The 21,529-nt window shown below is 37.9% G+C and overlaps 1 protein-coding gene across 2 annotated transcripts in view; it reads right to left on the bottom strand.

The window, feature by feature from the left end:
- Nucleotides 1–21,529, bottom strand: part of SPATA17 (spermatogenesis associated 17) — a 282,434-nt gene that overhangs the window by 83,474 nt on the left and 177,431 nt on the right. For both annotated transcript variants that reach the window (XM_075530400.1, XM_075530408.1), the window contains one exon: nucleotides 5,004–5,139. In XM_075530400.1, the coding sequence (XP_075386515.1) occupies nucleotides 5,004–5,139 (136 nt within the window). The remainder of the gene's footprint in view (nucleotides 1–5,003; nucleotides 5,140–21,529) is intronic.

Raw genomic sequence — 21,529 nt, 5'->3', positions numbered from 1 at the left:
GAATGTTTCCAAATATATTCTGAAGAACAATGCTATCAGCAATAGGGTAAATCCATATGCCCATAAGTTTATGAGCCAACCACTAATGATATAAATTAAAAAATTGAAGATTTATACCAAAATCTGCATCTGAAATTGGCCAAATCCATAATTCAGATGCATTTATAATTACTGATCACTGAAATGCAGAGGTTGGAAACAAATAAGGATGATCAGTAGTTGAAAAATATGACCATAGTGAGAGAAATTAAATAGGGGATTAAATGAAAGATTAGTGACTTATTAATTTCAAATATCTTTTTCAACATAATAAATAGTGTCCTGTTGGTATAGAAGGTTTTGACTTGGGCTGAAAACCATAAGGTCAGCAGTTCAAAACCACCAGCCACTTTGCAACAGGAAGATAAAGCCTTCTGCTCCCATAAAGATATGAAACCTCAAATAGAAAAAAACAGGGCAACTCTTATAGGTTCTATAATAGTGTTATAAGAGTGTCTAAATAGTATCTTATAGGCACTATTTGTGAGTCATAAATAGTGACTATACATAGGAAATTCACCAAATGGACTCAAATGGAAGGATAAAGTTGGCTAAATCTATAGAGACAGTGGAGAAGATCGATCTCACCAATCAGAACAAGGCCAAGGGTTGACTGTAGATTGAACTATCAATTGCAAATATCCAAGTTCTAGTACAGCGATTCCCAACCTGTGAGTTGTGACACCTTTGGGGGTCAAATGACCCTTTCACAAGGGTCACCTGATTCATAACAGTAGCAAAATTAGTTATAAAGTATCAACAAATATACTTTTATGGTTGGGGGGCACCACAACATTAGGAACTATATTAAAGGGTTGCAGCATTAAGAATGTTGAGAACCACTGTTCTAGTAGAAGCTGAAAAAAAAGAAACTAGTTTACAAGAGCCAAAATGCAACTTTGAGTACATGCCACCAGAATTTAAAAGCAACCTCAGGAGCACATTTGACACTATGAACACCAATGACCAAAGACCAGAACACTTGTGGATGATGTCAAGTCACAGAGACAAAGAAAGCACAAGATCGTTAATAGGACAAGATAGGAAGAAAAGTCCAAAGTGAATGTCAGAAGAGACTCTCATCATAAACTTGCTCTTAAACGTGGGGTAGCTGAAGTGAATAAAGAAATGATGAACTAAAGTTAACATTTCAAAGGTAGCTCCAGAAGATAATGTATTATAATGAAATGTGCAAAGACATGGAGTTAGAAAGGAAAGGGGAAACACACTTGGCATTTCTGAAGTTAAAAACATTGAAGAAAATATTCAAGTCTCTAGATGTAATATTGAAGGATTATCTGTGCAAGGTAATGAACAACACCAAGCCAAACCAAACTCCCCCTGGCCATGTCAATGTGACCCTGTAGGACTGAGTAGAACTGACCCTGTGAGTGTCTAGAATTGGTACTCTTTATGGAGTAGAACCATTATGCCACCCGAGCTCCTCTAAGAGCATGAAATAAAGATGTTAGGGATACACAGAATTACTATACCCAAAAAGATCAATCAAGACCACATCATTTCAGGAGGTAGAAGATGACCAAGACCTATTGGTATTAAGGAAGAAGTCCAAGCTATGCTGCATACATCAATGAAAAGCAAGTCCCCAGAAATTGACAACATACAAATTAATGCAGCTCTGGAAGTTCTCACTAGTCTGTGCCCAAAAAATTGGAAGACAGCCACTAAAGAAAAGTGCCCAAACAGAATGCAAAAAATATTGAATGGTATCATAATGTCATATGCGAGAAAGATTTTGCGAGAACAATTTTAAAACAGCTGCAGTAGAACATCCATAAAGAATCGCGAGACATTCAAGCCATATTTAGAAGAGGATGTGGAAGAAGAGATAACATTTCTGACGTCAGATTGATCTTAGTTGAAAGCAAAAATGACCAGAGAGTTATTTGCCTGTGTTTGATTGACCATGCAAAGGCATTCAGTTCTGGATCATAATAAACTATGGATAACATAGTGGAAAATAAAATTCCAGAAGAATTAATTGTGGAAATGGAACATAGAACAAGAGGCAGAAAGGGGGAATATTGTATAATTTAAATTTCGTGAATGTGTATGCTTTCGCCATACTTATTCAATATGGCGGTTGAGCAAATAATGAGAAGCTCAATGATATCATGAAGAATGCGGAACCATTATTGGAGCAAGGCTCATTTAGAACTGCGATATCGACTGCTGGAACCTTGTGTGTAAAAGAGAAGAGGACTCGAAGCTCTTGCTAATAAAGGTCAAAAAGTGTAGGTTCCATTATACCTTAATATAGTGACAGCAAAAATCTTCATAACCATAAACATCATTATGATAAATGGAGAAAATATTGAAACTGTCAAGGATTTCATTTCTATAGGATCCAAATTCAAGCTCTATGGAAGCAATAATCAAGTTATTGAATGATATGTTGTTTAAGCAAATCTGCTTCAAGTGACATCTTCAAAGTGTTACAAAGCAAAGTTGTCAGTGGTATGTCTAAGTCAAGCCATGCATTTTCAGTCACTTCATATGCATGCAAAAATTGGACAAAGCAAAGAAGGCCAAAGAAGAATTGATGTTGTTGAATTATTTCGTTGGCAAAGAATATTAAATCTACTTTGAGCTGCCAGAAGAATGAACGAATCTGTGTTTGGAAGAAGTATAGCCAGGATACGCCTTAGAAGTGAAGGTGAAAAGATTTTATCACACATGCTTTAAACAAGTTAATAGGAGGTGATGCCCCATAGAGAAGGTTTTAGTATTTGGAAACTAGAGGGTAAACAAAAAAGTGGGAAACAAAATGATTTGATTTGATGCAGTGACTGCAACTGTGGGCTCATACAGAGCAATCATTGCAAGGAAGCTGAGCGACACAGCAATGGTCTGCTCTGTGGAACACAGTGTCACTGAGTCAACACCCACTCAAAGGAACCCAGCAAGAAGGATAAGACACCTTGGTATTTTCCTATTTTAGAAAATGTTATGTAAGAGCAAAGATTACTATGGAATAAGATTTTGAAATATTCATTTACTTTATTTTCTATATCACAATTGTGACTAATAATTTATAATCCTTATTGAATCTTTAATATACACAAGGAGTATTTATATTTACTGTTTTATTACTCCTTGCAATTTGAAAGTGTTACTCTAAGTCAAAAATTAAGTAAAGTATGCTCAAACTATAAAATGCAAAATATATATAATAATCATAATGTTTAAATTTGGGAAAGTATGGGCTGTTTTGGAGATTGCACTAATTTTTTTGTTAAAATAAGGCATCTTAACATTGGTTGTATTTATTCCCTACCTATAAATACAACATAAATATTAATGTGTAGTTATAGACCATTACATATAAGTTATGCATTGGTGCACTTGTAACATAAGGTCAGCAATTTAAAACCACCAGCCACTCCATAGCAGAAAGATGAGGCTCCCTGCACTGACAAAAATTATAGCCTTGGAAATGCCAAAGGGCAAATCTGTTCTAACCTTGAAAATTTCTATGAATCAAAGGTGACTCAACAGCGATGAGAAATGTTTGACGCTTATACATGCACACATATATCACACAATATATGTACAATAAAATGGTGCTTGTTAAGCATTATGTTATCTATGTACATCACACATATATACAAGGAAAGGGAAAGTAAACACTGATCTCCATGCCCAAGAGATCTTCACTCCATTTTGTGGCTACAGAATAAGCCCTGGCTTGTCAATAATCCATGCCTTTGATCATAGGTTATCTGAGCCATAAAGTATAAGAACACAATACTAAGAAAAAAATGACTAATCAAAAAAAAGAAATCTTCTTCTTGCGGGTAAACAATCAGCCATCTAGCTCAGAATCATCAAAACACACATGTAAGGAGCACACCAGCCTGTGTGATCACGAGGTATAGAAGAGATCAGGTATCAGGCATCAAAAAACAAAAAATCATATCAGTGGGTGCCCACCTTCCCAATATGCTCATTGAAGACAAATGTGTGCATAAACAAATGTGGTGAAGAAAGCTGATGGTGCCCGGCTATCAAAAGATATAGCATTTGGGGTCTTAAAGGCTTGAAGGTAAACAAGTGGCCATCTAGCTCAGAAGCAGCAAAGCCCACATGGAAGAAGCACACCAGCCTGTGACCACGAGGTGTAGAGGTGATCAGGAATCAGGTATCAAAGAACAAAAATCATATCACTGTAAATGAAGGTGAGTGCAGAATGGAGACCCAAAGCTCATTTGTAGGTAACTGGACACCCCCTTACAGAAGGGTCGCAAGGAGGAGATGAGCCAGTCAGGGTTGAGGGTAGCAACGATGAAACATACAACTTTCCTCTAGTTCTTAAATGCTTCCTCTCCCCACTATCATGGTCCCAATTCTACCTTACAAATCTGGCTAGATCAGAGGTTTAGTACAGATTGCTACAGAAAGGAACTGGAAACACAGGGAATCCAGGATGGATGATCCCTTCAGGAACAGTGGTGAGAGTGGTGATAACGGGAGTGTGGAGAGAGGTTGGGGTAGAAAGGGGGAACCGATTACAAGGATCTACATATAACGTTATCCCTGGGGGATGGACGACAGAAAAGTGGGTGAAGGGAGATATCAGGCAGTGTAAGATATGACAAAATAATAATTTATAAATTATCGAAGTTTCATGAGGGAGGGAGGAGTGGGGAGGGAGGGGGAAATATAAGAAGCTGATATCAAGGGCTCAATTAGAAAGCAAGTTTTGAGAATGATGATGGCAACAAATGTGCTTGATGCTATGGATTGTGATAAGAATTGTACGATCCCCCAATAAAATGATTTTTTTAATCTGTCAGCATAGACAAGGAACACCATCTTTACATAAAACAATTATACATAATTTTGTAAGCAGGAAGGCGTTATATATAATAAGAATAGTTATATTTGCTACCTGTTTTAGCATCCGAAAATAAGAGCCATTGTTAAATACTGCATTATCTCACCTTGGCACTGACCCACTTCTTAGGATTCTCCTCTCGGAAGTGCTGCTGTCCGTAGGGATCCGCGTCATACTTGCATGGAGAGTACACGGATGGTACGTACTTCTCATTTTTATGGTAGGATGAAAACGGCAAAAACCTGAAATATACAATCACCAGGTCAGATTATTCATTGGATTTCTAAAGACATTTGACTTTTAAAAAATCAGGTTTGGAGAAGTAAATGCAGAATTGTGAAAAACAATATACTGATTGCAATCAGAGTACTCAAATTCTGCTTTAACCTCTACCACTTACTACTTCTGTCACTGAGCTTCTAGGAATATTCATTTCCAATTCTGCAAATGGAGATACTAAAACCTTCTTCACAAGAGTGTTGTTAGGCCCAACTATTTTGTAAATGTAAATCTGACTCACAGTAACCCTATAAGACAGGGGAGAACTACCTCATAGAGTTTTCAAGGCTATGAATCTTTGTGAACCTACAGAGCCAGATCTTCCTCCTGGAGACTGGCTGGTGGTTCCAGCCAGCAAACTTTCAGTTGACACCTGAGCACTTCAACCATCAAGCCACCAGGGCTCTCTTTTGTAAATAAAGTTGTGTCAAATATTACATCTATTAATTAATGATGGTAAACAAATCAGCCTTCAAATGTGAGTAAAAATATTCTTAACATTAAAATGGTATCTCCAAAATGACAAGGACAGCTAATGCAGGCAATGCTCATTGATTCTGGTTAAATCTTAAGTCTTCAGAAAAATGGATGCATTGTTGGCAAATATGAATCATGGAGTTTCAATTAAACCAGATCTATACATCTCACCGTGCCCTGGCTGTCTGTGTTACCTCATGCAACATACTAGACCTCTTTGAGAATCTACCTGTATTTGCATATAACGTTGTGGGAAGAATCTTGGTGACACCATGGTTGAGCACTCAGCTGCTTCCCTAAATGTCAGCAGTTGAACCTATTCACTAATAGGAGTAAGCAACTTAACCTAAGTAAAGCACTTACCTTGGAGTCTTGAAAAGGGCAAGTAGCCAATAAATAACTGGGTACTAATAGCAGAAATAAAATTAATAGCAGCTACTACTTTTAAATTGCTGTGGCTGTTTTCATTGTTATTATTTTAATATTTTAAAGGTCACATAAACTCATAGAACAGCTGAGATGGTGATATGCTTCTTGTGTAATCTGGTGAAATTGTCAAACCCTTCTCCCAAGCATACTGAAATAAGAGTAAATGCCCAAATCAGAACCACTGCTGTCAAATCAATTCCTATTCACAGTGAACCTAAGTAAGTCTTATAAGACTGCCTCACCTTCTCTTGTGCAATGGCTATGAACTAGCAACCTTGTCATTATCAGTCTAATGTCTAACCCACAATGCCACCAGGTTTCCTTGAAGTGAGAGTATAACTATGCTATTAATCCCTAAGAAGAAAGAAGTGGAAGGAAAGAGACAGCAAAGAAAATACCAACAAAGTTTCCGCAGATGAAAGAGCCATCACAGAGTAAAGAGAACCAAAATGTGAGTACCGAAAGGGAGATGTGCCCACCAGAAATAAGCTGATTTGTCCTGCAGGATTATGGGAAAGCGCAGGACTAGAGTCACCACTTAACTGCACAAAAGGAGGGTGAGAAATAAAGCGGAAAGGAAAAAACTGAATTACACTCCCCAGCCTTTATCCCAGTACATGCCCCCATGTTACTGTTGTTATTGACAGTGATGGTCACCCCAAACTCCTTCGACCCAATGTCTGGGTAGAGGAAATGCTGCCCAGCCCCGTGTCATCCCCATGATCAGTCGTGGATAGGCCTATTGTGACCCACAGGGCTTCCATTCGCTGATCTTTAGAAGCAGATCGCCAGGCCTTTCTTTCTAAAGTAACCTCATTAGAAGCTTATTCCCAGAAAAAGGGACATCAAAGAGCTCTGGTCTTTGGGAACACAAACACAAAGCAAGGTCAGCATAAGGCATCAACTAGAACACGGGACTTTTAATTCAAAAGTCTTCCTGTGCAGTCATTTCCTAGCTCATTTCTAAGTGAAGGGTCAAAATACCAAAATCAAATCCACTGTCGTCAACTGGTTTCCAACTCCTTGCCACCCTGTGTGTGGTTTCCAAGGCTGTAAATCTTTATAGTCACAGACAGCCTCATTTTCCCCAGAGTGGCTGGTGGCTTTGAACCATTGACCTTGGGATTAGCAGTCCAATGCTTACTCCACAGTGTTACTTTGGGGAGATCAATTGCATTTTTTGGAAGCTAAAGAGAGTTCTCAAATAAAACACTTAAAATATCAATCTTTGAGATTTATTCATTGAAGTGTTGTATTATAATGAAGTCATTCAGTCTAAAATTTACTCCCGCACGCACATTAGTTTCCATTCTTATACTTAGAATTACCTTTTAAGTATTAATTAAAGAATGTAACATCAGTTGAGGAAAACCAGCGACATGAATGACAGACACAGGGCCAAACCTACAAGGTGACCTGGAGGAATCAGACATAATGAAGAAAGGAGGAATAAACTCCGGAAAAACTTCATTAATGTATTAAAAATATATGATATCCCAAGACACGAAAACAGAATGTTACTGTTTGAAAAATGAATACTTGAGGAAAAGAGAAAATTCTGAAAAATAGAAAATAATAAAATGAAATCTTTCCTCACACAGGGCATCTAGGGCAGATGATCCCTTCAGGACCAGTGGTGAGAGTGGTGACACTGGGAGGGTGGAGTGAAAGAGGGAACGGATTACAAGGATCTACATATAACCTCCTCCCTGGGGGACGGACAACAGAAAAGTGGGTGAAGGGAGACGTGGGACCGTGTAAAATATGACAAAATAATAATTTATAAATCATCAAAGGTTCATGAAGGAGGGGGAAGTGGGGAGGGAGGGGGGAATGAGGAGCTGATGCCAGAGGCTTACGTGGAGAGCAAATGTTTTGAGAATGCTGAGGGCAACAAATGTACAAATGTGCTTGACACAATTGATGGATGTGTGGATTGTGATAAAAGTTGTATAAGTCTCCAATAAAATGATTTTTAAAATGAAATATTTCCTCAATGTCATCTCAGATAAAACCAGGGAAATATTATAGACTATAGAACAAAAGACAAAGAAATGGAAAATAGGAGATAAAATAGGTTTCAATAGGTCTAATATTAAATGTTGGGATTACCCAGAAGTAAAAGTAGATAAGAAAAAGGCAAGAATTCCTAAAAAGAACCTTACAAAGAAAATACAGAATTCAAAAAGTTTCTAGATTAAAGAAATAACATGAAATTCCAAGGAAAGCATGCAAAAGTAGAAGGGACTCCTGGAAGCTTCTAGAAGTCAAATAATTAACGGGCAGAGGATCAGGCATTAGACTAACACTGTGCCTCGACAAAAACCCCGCAAGTTAGAAGGCAATGGACCTATGACTTAAAATATTTAAAGAAAATAAATTTCAACCTAGAATCCTATACCTAGCCAAATTATAATTTATCTCCGATAAACTTACTTTGAGGAAAATACTGAGGAAATTGATCTGTAGCTAGTAAACGCAATAGAAGTTAAGAAGGGAAGAACAGGAACTAAAAGGATCCAAATTGAAATATATATTCTTGTAGGGAGGGAAGATCTGTAATGGGAATCCATTATCTGGCAGTCTTTATAAAACAGATTTTAAAAAATAAAGCCACTGATATTGTTCTTTACTCATTACTCTCAATAAAAATGGCATAGCAAAAATATTATTAAAGGATGTCGCTCATGAAATATGAATGACTTAGTTAGAACAATTTTATTTTTATAATAAATATTTTATAACACCATACAAAATTATCAGATATTTAAAAGTACTTCAATTTAAGAAAAGTACCAAATTCTAGCAGATAACTTTGGATCTCTACTCAATTATATTCTCAATGAAAGAACACTTTGTTCTGTTAAACTAGCATTCCATGGTGCTCACCTTCTCGACATGGTCCCTGAAGACAAGAAAGTACATAAGCAAATGTGGTGAAGAAAGCTGATGGTAGCCGGCTATCAAAAGATATAGTATCTGGGGTCTTAAAGGCTTGAAGGTAAACAAAAAGCCATCTAGCTGATATGCAGTCAAGCCCACATGGAAAAAGCACACCAGCCTGTGTGATCACAAGGTGTCCATGGGAACAGTTATCAGGCATCAAAGTACAAAAAACATCATATCACTGTGAATGAAGGAGAGTGTGGAGTGGAAACCCAAAGCCCAATTGTAGGCAACTGGATAGCCCCTTACAGAGGGTGGTGGGGAGAAGAGCCAGTCAGGGTGCAGTGAAGCAATGATGAAACATACAACTTTCTCTAGTTTCTAAATGCTTCCTCTCCCAAACTATCATGATCCCAATTCTACCTTACAAATCCAGCTAGACCAGAAGATGTACACTGGTACAGATAAGAGCTGAAAACATGGGGAATCCAGGACAGATAAACCCCTCAGGACCAATAATGAGAATAGTGATACCAGGAGGGGAAGGGGAAGGTGAGGGAGAAGGGGAGAACTGATCACAAGGATCTACATATAATTCCCTCCCTGTAGGACTAGAAACAGAAAAGTGGGTGAAGGGAGAAAACGGAGAGGGTAAGACATGGAAAAATAACAATAATTTATAAAATATCAAGAGCTCGTGAGGGAGGGAAGGTGGGGGAGGGAGGGGAAATGAGGAGCTGATATCAAGGGCTCAAGAAGAAAGAAAATGTTTTGAGAATGATGATGGCAGCAAATGTGCAGATGTGCTTGACACAATGTATGTATGTGGATGGATTGTGATAAGAGTTGTACCAGCCCCCATAAGATGATTTTTAAGTACCAAATTAATGTTCATTTTAAATTATGGTTTGATGATCATTTTTCAGATGTTTTACTCATAGCTATCAAAACAGGATATTATAAAATATTATCCATACTTTTTTATTTGTCAGTTCTTTTAAATTTTTAAAAAATTTATATATATTTAAATCATTTCATTGGGGGCTCATACAATTCTTATCACAATCCATACATACATCTATTGTGCCAAGTACATTTGTCCATTTGTTGCCATCATCATTCTCAAAGCACTTGCTTTCTACTTGAGCCCTTAATATCAGCTCCTCATTTTTCCTCCTCCCTCCCTGCTCCCCACTCCCTCATGAACCCTTGATAATTTATAAATTATTATTATTTTGTCATATCCTTACACGGTCCGATGTCTGCCTTCGCCCACTTTTCTGTAGTCCATCCCCCAGAGAAGAAGTTATATGTAGACACAGTATTTTTCATTGGAGTACTTCATCAAATGTTTTCCATGTAACATTGGTAAAATTCCATTCAACAAATGTTTTCCAGATATAAAATTTGTATATTTGTTCGACCAAGAAGGAAATATTATAAAATTATGATTTAAAACAAATTAGATGAATATTCAATTACTACTTATTGAATTATTACTGTGTCAACATTTCCACATGTATTATTGTATTCACCTCAAGAAAGGTTTTATTGAATTAACTGTATTTAATTAATTCATTTGGAAAATTATTGTAGGCACGGTGTTCCTAGATGTGTCTTAAAAATAATAAATGTGGGGAAAGAGGATTGCCATCTCCTTCATTTCCACATGCCTGGCTGTTTCTTTTCAGGGTTTGTTAGTAAGCTCCTCGTTTGCCCTGGCGGCACTGTGGTGTTCCCTAACACTGTCTAAAACAATAACAACACATAAACCGAGCACAGATCTTAGAACTGCACAAAGTTACAGAAGCAGGTATCACATATGCTCTTGGGAACAGGTCTCTCACAGAGACAGATTATGGTCTTTCCTCTGCTAATTTGCACATGCAGTGGACATCGCATGCTCGTACACACACACACACACACACACACACACACACACACACACACATCCCCAAGGTCCCTGAGTATACAAAGGAGGGACTGTGAGCCGGCTGTTCCACTTACAGTTTTTATCACTTCTGAATTGCATTTTAATATTATATTTTTTTCTTTGTGTCTGAGCAAAATTTGCTGTCTCAGGGTACTGGTTAACTGAGAAGGCAAGGCTGAAAGGTTTTTCCCTACCCAGAAATTAATTTTACTTTCATGTAACCATAATGTTTCATTAAATTTAAGTAACACTGGATGCATACCCAAGTTTCTGTGTTGGCATATCTATGTATCTATCTGTAGATAATATTAAATATATATCTTTAGATGTTCATAAATAATCTTTCATTAAAATTTATCTTCCAATTAGGATTACATAATTTAATTTAGCATTACATCATTTAATATAGGATTCTCTCAGTAAAAGCATATATAACTATCCAAACTCTAAATATTCCTTTAACCTTATAATGAAACTTTAAATATATATCTTATAACTTTTTGTAAGGATCTGTGGGGGCAGCATCCCAAGTCCTCCATAGTCTGGATGCCACCAAATGTGCAGAGGGTTAAAATAAGGCCAGAAGGGTCTGGAGCTTTTTGAAGGGAGACAGTATCCTAGGGGCACTGGCTGCCCTGAGGTGGAGAGCATGAACGAGAGCAGTGACTGTTTCTATTGGAGGGGCATGGTGTGGTGAGGACATGTACTTAAAATGTCTGCCCTAGGTGTGCTTTTGTTTTTGCTCTCAATTGGTGCTGTTGTGGGTTATGCGTTGCGCTGCTAACCACAGACAAGGTCAGCAGTTCAAAACCGCCAGCTGCTCCATGGGAGAAAGATGAGGCTTTCCAAAATAATCATAATTTATCATTTATCAGGGGTTCACAAGGATGTGGTGGGGGAAATAGGGAATAATGAGGAGCTGCTACCAAGGGATCAAGCAGAAAGAAAATATGTGTCCAAATGTGTTTGATAAAATTGATATCCGGATTGTTATAAGAGCTTAAAGAGCCCCCAATAAAGTGATTTATTAATTCAAACAAAAACAAAACAATCAAGTTACAATCTCAGGAACCCACAGGGGCACTTCTACCCTGTCTTGTAGGTTCACTATGAGTTGGGATTGCAAATTTGTTTTCTTTTGTTTTTTTAACTAAGGTCTGGGTAAAAATTTACCAAGCACGTTGCTTTCTCCAGTCAACAAATCACACCCATTTTCTTTCCTGACACTGATTACCATTCTCACAACAACAGCAGTTTTACCACCTCCTATCTCTTCCTGTTCTCTGAGCTCTACTCCTGGACAAAGGCTATCTTTGGATGTCATATGTTTGATTACTGTAAGCCATGCCCACCTCCCTCATGTCATGGTTTACCTCTTAGGTCTACGTATTCCTTAGGTGGAAGTTAAGGCACGTGGGTGCGTTCACTTCCAGGATAGAAGGGTAATTTCTAGCCACCGTCTCAAGGTTTCACCAGTCTCTGTGAAATCAATGCACCTGGTTTTTATGATGTTCAATCATGTCCTACCTTTTCCCCCTCTATCCAAGGCTTTCAATTGTGGCCCATTTCAGAGCAGTCGGTAATGATAGTCATCATCTAGCTCTTCTGGTCTCAGGGTCTTGAATGATGAGGTTTATGAGGCTCATTAGTTCTTTGGACTAATTTCTTCCACGTGTATTTTATTTTCTTCATTCTTCTTGGCTCCAGACAGGGGGAGCTCAGTGGTTGCACCTTAGATGTCCACCCACAAGCCTTAAAAAACCATGCTCATGTGGACTATGTTGTGTCCATTGGCCTTGATGTTCCTTGAGACTGTGGTCCTGGGCCCCACCTCGGGGACTCCTTCCTTCAAGGTGTTTCGTTATGACTGGGAATTTTCATAATATTACCCACATGTGCTATACTAGATCCATGGATATATTTTCAGCACATATGAAGAAATATCTTCTGCCAAACCTATAGACGTATTTGTGGGTATTGTCCAATTAGCTTTCCCATACCTGTTTAGCTTATGTGTGTATCTATGTAGTCACTCACAGATTGATTGTTATACTATAATTATATGATTGTTTCTAAGAGCATATATTTAATTCTTGTGCTTCTACCACTGCTTTCTTTTGCCTTGATCATTTTGTACTGAGTGCTTCCTTATGCCACATTGCCATTCCCTTCACCAAGTGAATGTTATTTTTCCTCTAATTTACACCCTCTTCCCTTTCTATCCCTGGTAATATGCATGAGCTGTTTCTTTTTGTGTATAAGCCTTTTCACGATTTTTTACAGGGATGTCTTTACCTGATGTCTATCCTTTTATAATCGACTAATTTCACTTAGCATAATGTCTTCCAGGTTCATCTATGTTATGAGACATTTAGCTGGTGTTTCCTTGCTCTATAACACTGCCTGGTATTTCATTATATGAATGCAGCATAGTTTGCTAATCCATGCATTCGTTAATGGGTTGTTAGGTTGTTTCTAATGTTTTGCTGTTGTGAATAGATGAATAGATGTGTTTGTGTGGGCTTTCATTTCTGTAGTAGTAGGATTGCTGGGTCATACGGTATTATTATTTCCAACTTTTTAAGTAAGTGCCATCTTTCTTACTTAAACTAATATGATAGTCCCGTCAGCCATGTGTGACGACCGTGATCTCTTTACAACCTCAACAGCCTTTATTGTTTTCTGATTTTGTTTTTGCCTTTGCTATTAAAGCTGGCATGAGATGATATCTTGTTTCTTTGATTTTCATCTCTTGAATGACTTGATGATCAGGAAAATTTCTTTAAAAGTTTTATCAAGGCATCTGAATGTCTTCTTTGGTGAGGTGTCTACTCATGTCCTCTGCCCAAATGTTAATTGGATCGTTTCTCATTTTGTTGTTGAGGTGTTTAAATTTTCTATCAGATTAGTCCTTTGTCTTACATGTCATTGTCAAAAAATATGCCAAAATTTGTTTCTTGGGATGTAGCATCTTTGTACTCTTTTGGTGAAGTATTTTGAGGAATTTTGTTTAATTACTAGAGGTCCCAGTTATCTAGTTTGCATTTTACTCTTTGTCCATTTTTAGTATTTTTTGATACATAGACTTCTAAACTTATTTGGCCTACCATCTTCTTTTCAGTAAAAATAATTACTCACCGCCCCCCCCACCACCCGGTAACTAAAAATTGTCATACAGCCTATAATCAAGGATATCCTGTGCTTTTGTGCATTTTTGATCATTACAACATCCCCTTAGGAAATATTGCCCACTTTTGGAAACACTGGTTTGATAGTACATTTATGCCATATAACACGGCCCCTAAGTTTTCCCCTGTTTTTAATTTGCTAATATTTACAGTTTGATATTTTACATTTAGGTATTAGATTCATTTTGAATTCACTAATGTGTATGCTGTGAGACATGAATTGTTTCATTTTCGACAAATGGACTTTTCTTTAACAGCACTGTTTGTTAGAGAGACTATCTCGGTCCCATGTAAAGAACTATGGGCCTTTGTTAAAGATCAGCTGTCCACATGCGGATGAAGCTACTTCTGGGGTAGTTTTAATTGTGTTCTAATGCTCTATGTGTCTGCCAGTGTACCGGTCAGGATGTTTGGATTGCCTTGACTGTAATATCTGTGTGACAGTGAGATATCTCCTATGGTGTTCCTCTCCTTTAGTAGTGCTTTGCTTATCGGGGTTTTCTTATTTAGAGTCTGTGGTTAGTTTTTCTATGAATGAAGATCTGATCGCATTGTATCTACAGGCGACTTTGTGTAGTATTGAGATCTTCCCAATATTAAGTCTTATCAGCAACACTCAAACACACTGGCCTCGAGACCTTGACACTCATAGAAACTGTACACGGCAGAGTGGTACTACCCCAGTGGGTTTCCAGGACTGAATATTTACAGGAATAAAAAGCCTCATCTTTTTCTCACAGAGCAGCTGGTGGTTTTGAATTGTTCATTCTGTGCTTATCAGCCCAGTGGGACGCCCACTGCACCACCAGGGCACCTTATACATGGAATATCCTTTCACTTAGGGAGGCTTCACTTGGTTTCTTGTACTAGTGGTTTTCAGTTTTCATTTTCAGATCATTTTATATGTCTTTTGTATTTGGCTAGATTTATTCCTACATTATCTTTTGTGTGGCTATTAGATAGTATTGCTTTGCTAATTTCCCTTTTAGCGTTTTCTTTATTACTGTAAAGGTATCGCTTTTGTAGGTTGACCTTGTACAAAGTCACCTTACTGGGTGCTTTCACTTGTTTCTGTGGTTTTCTCATTGCATCTGGGTTTCAGCCCATTGTCAACAATCAGCAATCCATCTGTGGATGGATTTATTTCTGAGTTCTCAATTCGGTTCTATTGGTCTGTGCCTGTCATTGTAGCCTGTTGTGACTTCCCTAGCAGTGTAGGAGATTTTGTTCTTCTTCTTTAGTAGTACATTCCTTATCCAGACAGAAGCACTGATGACACACTGCGTTACACATTGGGCTGCTAACCACAAGGTCAGCGGTTGTAATCAACCAACCACTCCAATGGAGAAAGTAGAGGCTGCTTGTTCCCATAAAGATTTAAAGCCTCAAAAACTCAAAGGGGCAGGGGAAATAGACCTATGTGCATATATCTATAGGTTCAGTAGTAGGGTAGCAGGTGGGCACTGGGCCTCCTTATGCACACACTCTCAATACAATAGCACCTTGCTCAGCTAAACAGTCATTCCATGATACCCACCTTCCCGACATGATCACTGAAGACAGACGTGTACATAAGCAAACGTGGTGAAGAAAGCTGATGGTGCCCAGCTATCAAAAAGATATAGCGTCTGGGGTCTTAAAGGCTTGAAGGAAAACAAGTGGCCATCTAGCTCAGAAGCAACAAAGTCCACAGAGAAGAAGCACATAGCATAAGTGAATACAAGGTGTTGATCAGACCAGGTAGCAGACACCAAACAACAAAAACCATCATTGTGTGATCACCTTCCTCACATAAATGCTGAAGACGAATGTGTGCATAAATAAGTGTGGTGAAGAAGGCTGATGGTGCCCGGTTATTGACAGATATAGCGTCTGTGGACTTAAAGGCTTGAAAGTAAATAAGCAGCCATCTAGCCCAGAAGCAACAAAGCCCACATGGAAGCAACACACCAACATGTGTGATCATGAAGAGCCGAGGGCACCAGGTTTCAAACAACAAAGGCGGGGAAAAACATCATATCACCGTGAATGAGGGGAGTTCATGATGGGGACCCAATGCCCATCTGTACAGAGATGGACATTCCTTGCAGAAGGGTAGTGGGGAGGAGATGAGTCACCCAGGGTTCAGTGTAGCAACAATGAAACTCAAAACCTTCCTCTAGTTCTTGAACGCTTCCTCCCCCCAAATTATCATGATCCCAATTCTACCTTGCAAACCTGGTTATACCAGAGGATGCACAGCGGTGCAGTAGGGATCTGGAAACACAGGGAATCTAGGACGGATGAACCCCTCAGGACCAGTGGTAAGAGTAGCGATACCGGGAGGGAAGGGGATATAGAAAGGGCGAACCGATCTCGGGGATGTACATGTAACCTCCTCTCTGGGGGATGGGCAAGAGGAAAGTGGGTGAGAGGGGACGCCAGGCAGTGTAAGATAAGATAAAATAATAATTTATAAATTATTAAGGGTTCGTGAGGGAGGACGGACTGGGGAAGGAGAGGGCGGGGAGGAAAATGAGCTGATTCCAGGAACCCAAGTGGAAGGCGAATTCTGAGAATGATGAGGGCAACGAATGTATAAGGGTGCTTTACTCAATTGCTGTATGTATGGATTGTGATAAGAGTTGTGTTAGCCCCAATAAAATGATTTATTTTAAAAAATCCTCAAAGGGGCAGTTCTACTCTGTCTTATAGTTGGAATCAGCTCTATGGCAGTAGGTATGGGCATATTCTTATCCAGGTTCCTTCCTTTCATATAAGGTTAGTGATTCATTTTTCCATCTCATTAAAGAATAATCATGGCCTTGTTTGCACAAGACTATGGATGACAGGGAAAGCTCAAAATCCATTTGCATAGATTAAGTCTCTGATAAATCCCCTCCAGTCACAATTGAGGAATGGGAATAGCAGCCCTGTTATCAGACAAAGAGCATTGTAAAGTCAACTGTGGTAGACATAGTTAGACCAAAATGTAACATCTTATCATTCCATCTCCCTTTTGACTCATTTTAAAGCTGTTTCAGTTAAAAACAAACAACGCCTGAAGGGGGAATACACATAGTTTAAGCCCCTGGTGAATCCTCTCTCACCGTGGACTGGAGAGGTGAATAGTTTTGTTCACATGTAGAATGCATTGGAAAGTGTATTGTTGTAGATGCAATTGGGTTAAAATGTATCATTTAATCTCCCTTACGATACAGTTAAATTGGTTCTAGTTTTTTGGGAGGGTTTTTTTTTTTGTTTCCTTTGATCTGCTTTATTTCATTGTTTTTGATAGTTTGTGGGTTTTAAAAATATATATTTTCCTGTTTATAAAATCCAGGCTAGATATATCTATAGAGACAGTAACTGGATTAATTGCTCCTTGGGGATAAGGAAGGGGAGACTAGGGGTAAATGGGAGTCAATAACAAGGAGTACAAGAAAAGAAAATGTTCTAAAACCAATTGTGGTGATGACTGCACAACTCTTCTTGATGTGATTGAACTATTGAATTGTATGATCTGTAAATTATATGCTAATGAAACTGTTGGGTTGAAAAAAAGAATAGTGTTAGAATCGAAATTAGAATTGCAATATATCTGTAGATAATATTGGTTAGATCAACATTTTTCACAATGTTGAGTATTCCTATCTATGAGGATGGAATATTAATTCATTCATGTAGTTATCTTTTGGTTTCTTGTAGTAGTGTTTCATAGTTTTCTTTCTATTGATCATTTGTTCTTCAAGTTAGATTTATTCTTATATATTTCATCTGTTGAGTATCTATTGTAAATTATTTTGTTTTCCTGGTTTCCTTTGCAGAATGTTCTTTTGTATGTTGAATTTTGTATGTTGACCTTTTTGGTCACTTTGTTGAAATTTTATTTTAGTGCTGAGTTTTTGGAAGTTTCTACATATCAGATTACATCTTCCAATAGAGATAATTTTACTTCTAATAATTTTACTTCTAATTTTCCAATTTGGATGTTTTATTTCCTTTTCTTTCTTATAGCTCTAGCTAAGACTTCCAGCACATTATGGAATGCAAATGGTAATAAAGAGCATGCTTGTCTGGTTACCATTTACTAGAAGAAATGCTTACAGTCTTTCTTCACTAAGTGTAATGTTGACTGTTTTGTGTAAGACCCAAACCTACTGCTATCAACTCCATTCCAATGCATAATGACCCTATATAGAGTTTTTAAGGCTGCAACTCTTTATGGAAGCACACAGTCCCATATTTCTCTCATAGAGTGACCAATGAGTTTGAATTGCCAATTGATTGTGTATCCAAGCCAGAAGAAATCATTGGCAACATCAGTCTTTGCTCTGTTACTGTCTGGTCCTGTTATGAAGATTTGGGTTTTCTTTACATTCAGTTGTTCTGCATACTTAACACTGCAATTCTTGTGTTCCTCATTTTTAGCAAGCAAGCAAGCAAGCAACGTGGTGTCATTTGCATATTGCAGGTTGCTTATTAACCTTCCATCGATCCAGATTCTAAATTCTTGTGCATATAACCCATCTTCTCTGTTAATTTGCTTTGCACACACATTGAATAAGCATGGTGAGAGAGACCAATCCTGATTCACACCTTTCCTGGTTGTAAACCATGCAGCACTCCCTTGTTCTGCTAGGACAGCTGCGTCTTGATCAGTATACAGGGGAGATTATGATGCCTTAGTTGCCAAATCTCTGAAATTCCTGGACTACTCACATTGGCACACATCTTAAATATCACAAACTCACAAGAAAAGTGTCTAAATATCTATTCATTAAGCAATATTATATAAATGGCTTTTATATTTAAAGTCATTTCAATAACACTGAGATTTACTGTTAGAAGATGCAGTCTACCTAAAAGGAATGCACCATATAAAGTGGGGGGTTGTGAGATGAGACAATAAACACCAGTAGAATTTGATACGTTATTATGCATAGATGTTAAGAGAACATTAATACACATAAGATAATGCATATCTATGTATGCATTTGTGTTTTCAGTATCTGACAATGCTCTGCTGCTACTCTTCAGGTTTTTAATTGCTAAATCCTCAGAAGTGGACAGCCAATTTCTTCCTCAAAATGTGTTCTTAGTGAGGAATCTCTGATGGAACGTTTTCACCTTGATTGACCTTGCTGTTATTTGAAATACTAGTAACATAGCTTCCAGCATCAGAGAAGCACACATGCCACCACAGTAAAACAAACTGACAGACAAGTGTCAACCCTCAAAGGGAGAAGATGCTCAGCACATCTTATGCTGACAGAAGTGAAGAAAACTTAAAGCCTCAAATTGCCACATTGAACGATTCTATGGTCAAAATATTATATGATGCAGGAAACGTAGAGAAAAATAGAGATGGAAGAAATACACAGTCAATCTTCAATAATAATCATTAGGTCGCATACAATAAGGAACCGATAGCCCTGAAGGAAGAAGGCCAACCTGCACTGAAAATATTAGCCAAAATGAAAGTTCTAAGAATTGATGGAAAACCAACTGAAGTATTTCAACAAGCTGATGAAGTAGTGGAATCCCTCACTCATCTATGCAAAGAAATTTGTAAGATGGCTACGTGGCCAATTGATAGGGCATGTTCCACGTTTGTAGCCATTACAAAAAAGGCGATTCATTTAACAAGATCATTAATATCACATTCAAGTAAAATGCAGCTGAAGAATCCTTTAACAAGGGTTACTGCAGTATTTTGACAAGAAGCTGCCAGAAATTCAAGCCGGGTGCAGAAGAGGATGTGCAACGAGGACTCTCGTTGCTGACAGACGGAGCTCTGTGGAAAGTTTTCCTGTGATGTATTGACAACGCAAAGGCATTCAACTGTGTGTCTCATAGAAAAATTTGGATCGTATTGAGAATAATGAGGATTCTAGACTACTCTATTGTGTCCTTGTGGAACCTGTACACAGATCAAGAGGCAGCTATTCAAACAGAACAAGAGACTATTACACAGTTTAAAAGCAGGAAAGGTGTTCATCAGGGTTGTAACCTTCCATCGTACTTAATCTGGACGCTGAGAAAATAATCAGAGAATCAGGACCATATGAAGAAAAGGCTGAATCACAATTGGAGGAAGATGTATTCGCAACATTTAGCACGCAGATGAGGCAATGCTGCTTGCTGAAAATGAAGAGCGCTTGAAGTGTTGCTGATGCCGATCCAAGATTTGCAGCCTTCTTTGCAATTTCAAGGTTACGACTCAATTAAAGAAATAAAAATTCTCATAACCAATAGGTAAAAACATGATAAACAGAGAAAAGATTACAGTTGTCCAGGATTTTGTTTCTCTTGAAACCACAAACAGTGTTCTTGGAAACAGCAGTCAAGAGATCAAAAACACATTGTGTTGGGTACATCTGCTGCACAAGATCTCCTTAACGTGTTGAAGAGCAAGCGTTTGAGGACTAATGTGTACCTGACCCAAACCATGGTATTTTCAATTAAGAATTGATACATTTGACTTATGGTGCTCACAAAGAGTATTGAAAGTAAAGGAGATTCACAGCAACTCTGTCTACTATAGGCTAGTGCAATAGGCTTTTTGTGCCAACATGGCACCTGTAAGAAGATATAAGTGGGGTTTAGCTTGTCAATCATGTCGCAGCTTTAAGACCTTCTTTGGAGTACAACCAAAACAAATGGCTCTCGGGACCCACCCACCCCCCCGACACACACACCTCCACCTTTCTGTTGTTTAGTCATGCTGAGATCCATGCGAACCCTGTGGTGCTGCCACTGCCAGTGGATCCACACAACTCTGTACCCACCGGCCTGTGATCTTCCTACATTCTGCATCACTGTGCATGGCTGCATGAGTCTGAAGAGGATCTTACTGATTAGGATTTAGGGAGTTGAGTTGGACTGGGATTAATTCTTGCTATCAAGCTCTTTTTCATACATATATGAGTGTCTCGATTTGTTTTTCTGGTCTACCCCATCTAACACAGCTAGTATAGTACTAAACTTAATTTGACAAGAAAATATCCCCCGGTATAAACGTTTTGAAAGAAGAAAAAAATAAATAAACATTCAAAATATGAAGAAAGTTGACTTAATCTAAGAAAATAATCAACAAACTATAAGAAATTCTCATGTTTTATAAAAGTACACATGTTGAAAAAACATAATATTGGAATCTAATATTTTAATAATTATTATAATATAGAAGCTAGTGACCTTACTCTTTTGTATACTGAGTTATATCCAGTATATACCTGGTCTCATTACCAAACACCTCAGTTCTCATTAACTTCTCATAGATTGCTAAAGATAAAGATTTTTAAAAGAACACTTAATTGGAAATATATAAATAATTTATGCCAATTGCTTTTGAAATAGGTTGACTTGTGTTCTAACATTGAAGTATGAATAATTAATAAGGACTAACTAATAATTATAGTCATTCTTAAGAAAATAAATCAAACCAACTGACCATTT

The sequence above is a fragment of the Tenrec ecaudatus genome, chromosome 1 (genome assembly GCF_050624435.1).
Source record: "Tenrec ecaudatus isolate mTenEca1 chromosome 1, mTenEca1.hap1, whole genome shotgun sequence".
NCBI classification, from domain to species: domain Eukaryota; kingdom Metazoa; phylum Chordata; class Mammalia; order Afrosoricida; family Tenrecidae; genus Tenrec; species Tenrec ecaudatus.
Note: the sequence above shows the minus strand (reverse complement) of the source record. Positions and strands in the feature narration are given on the sequence as shown.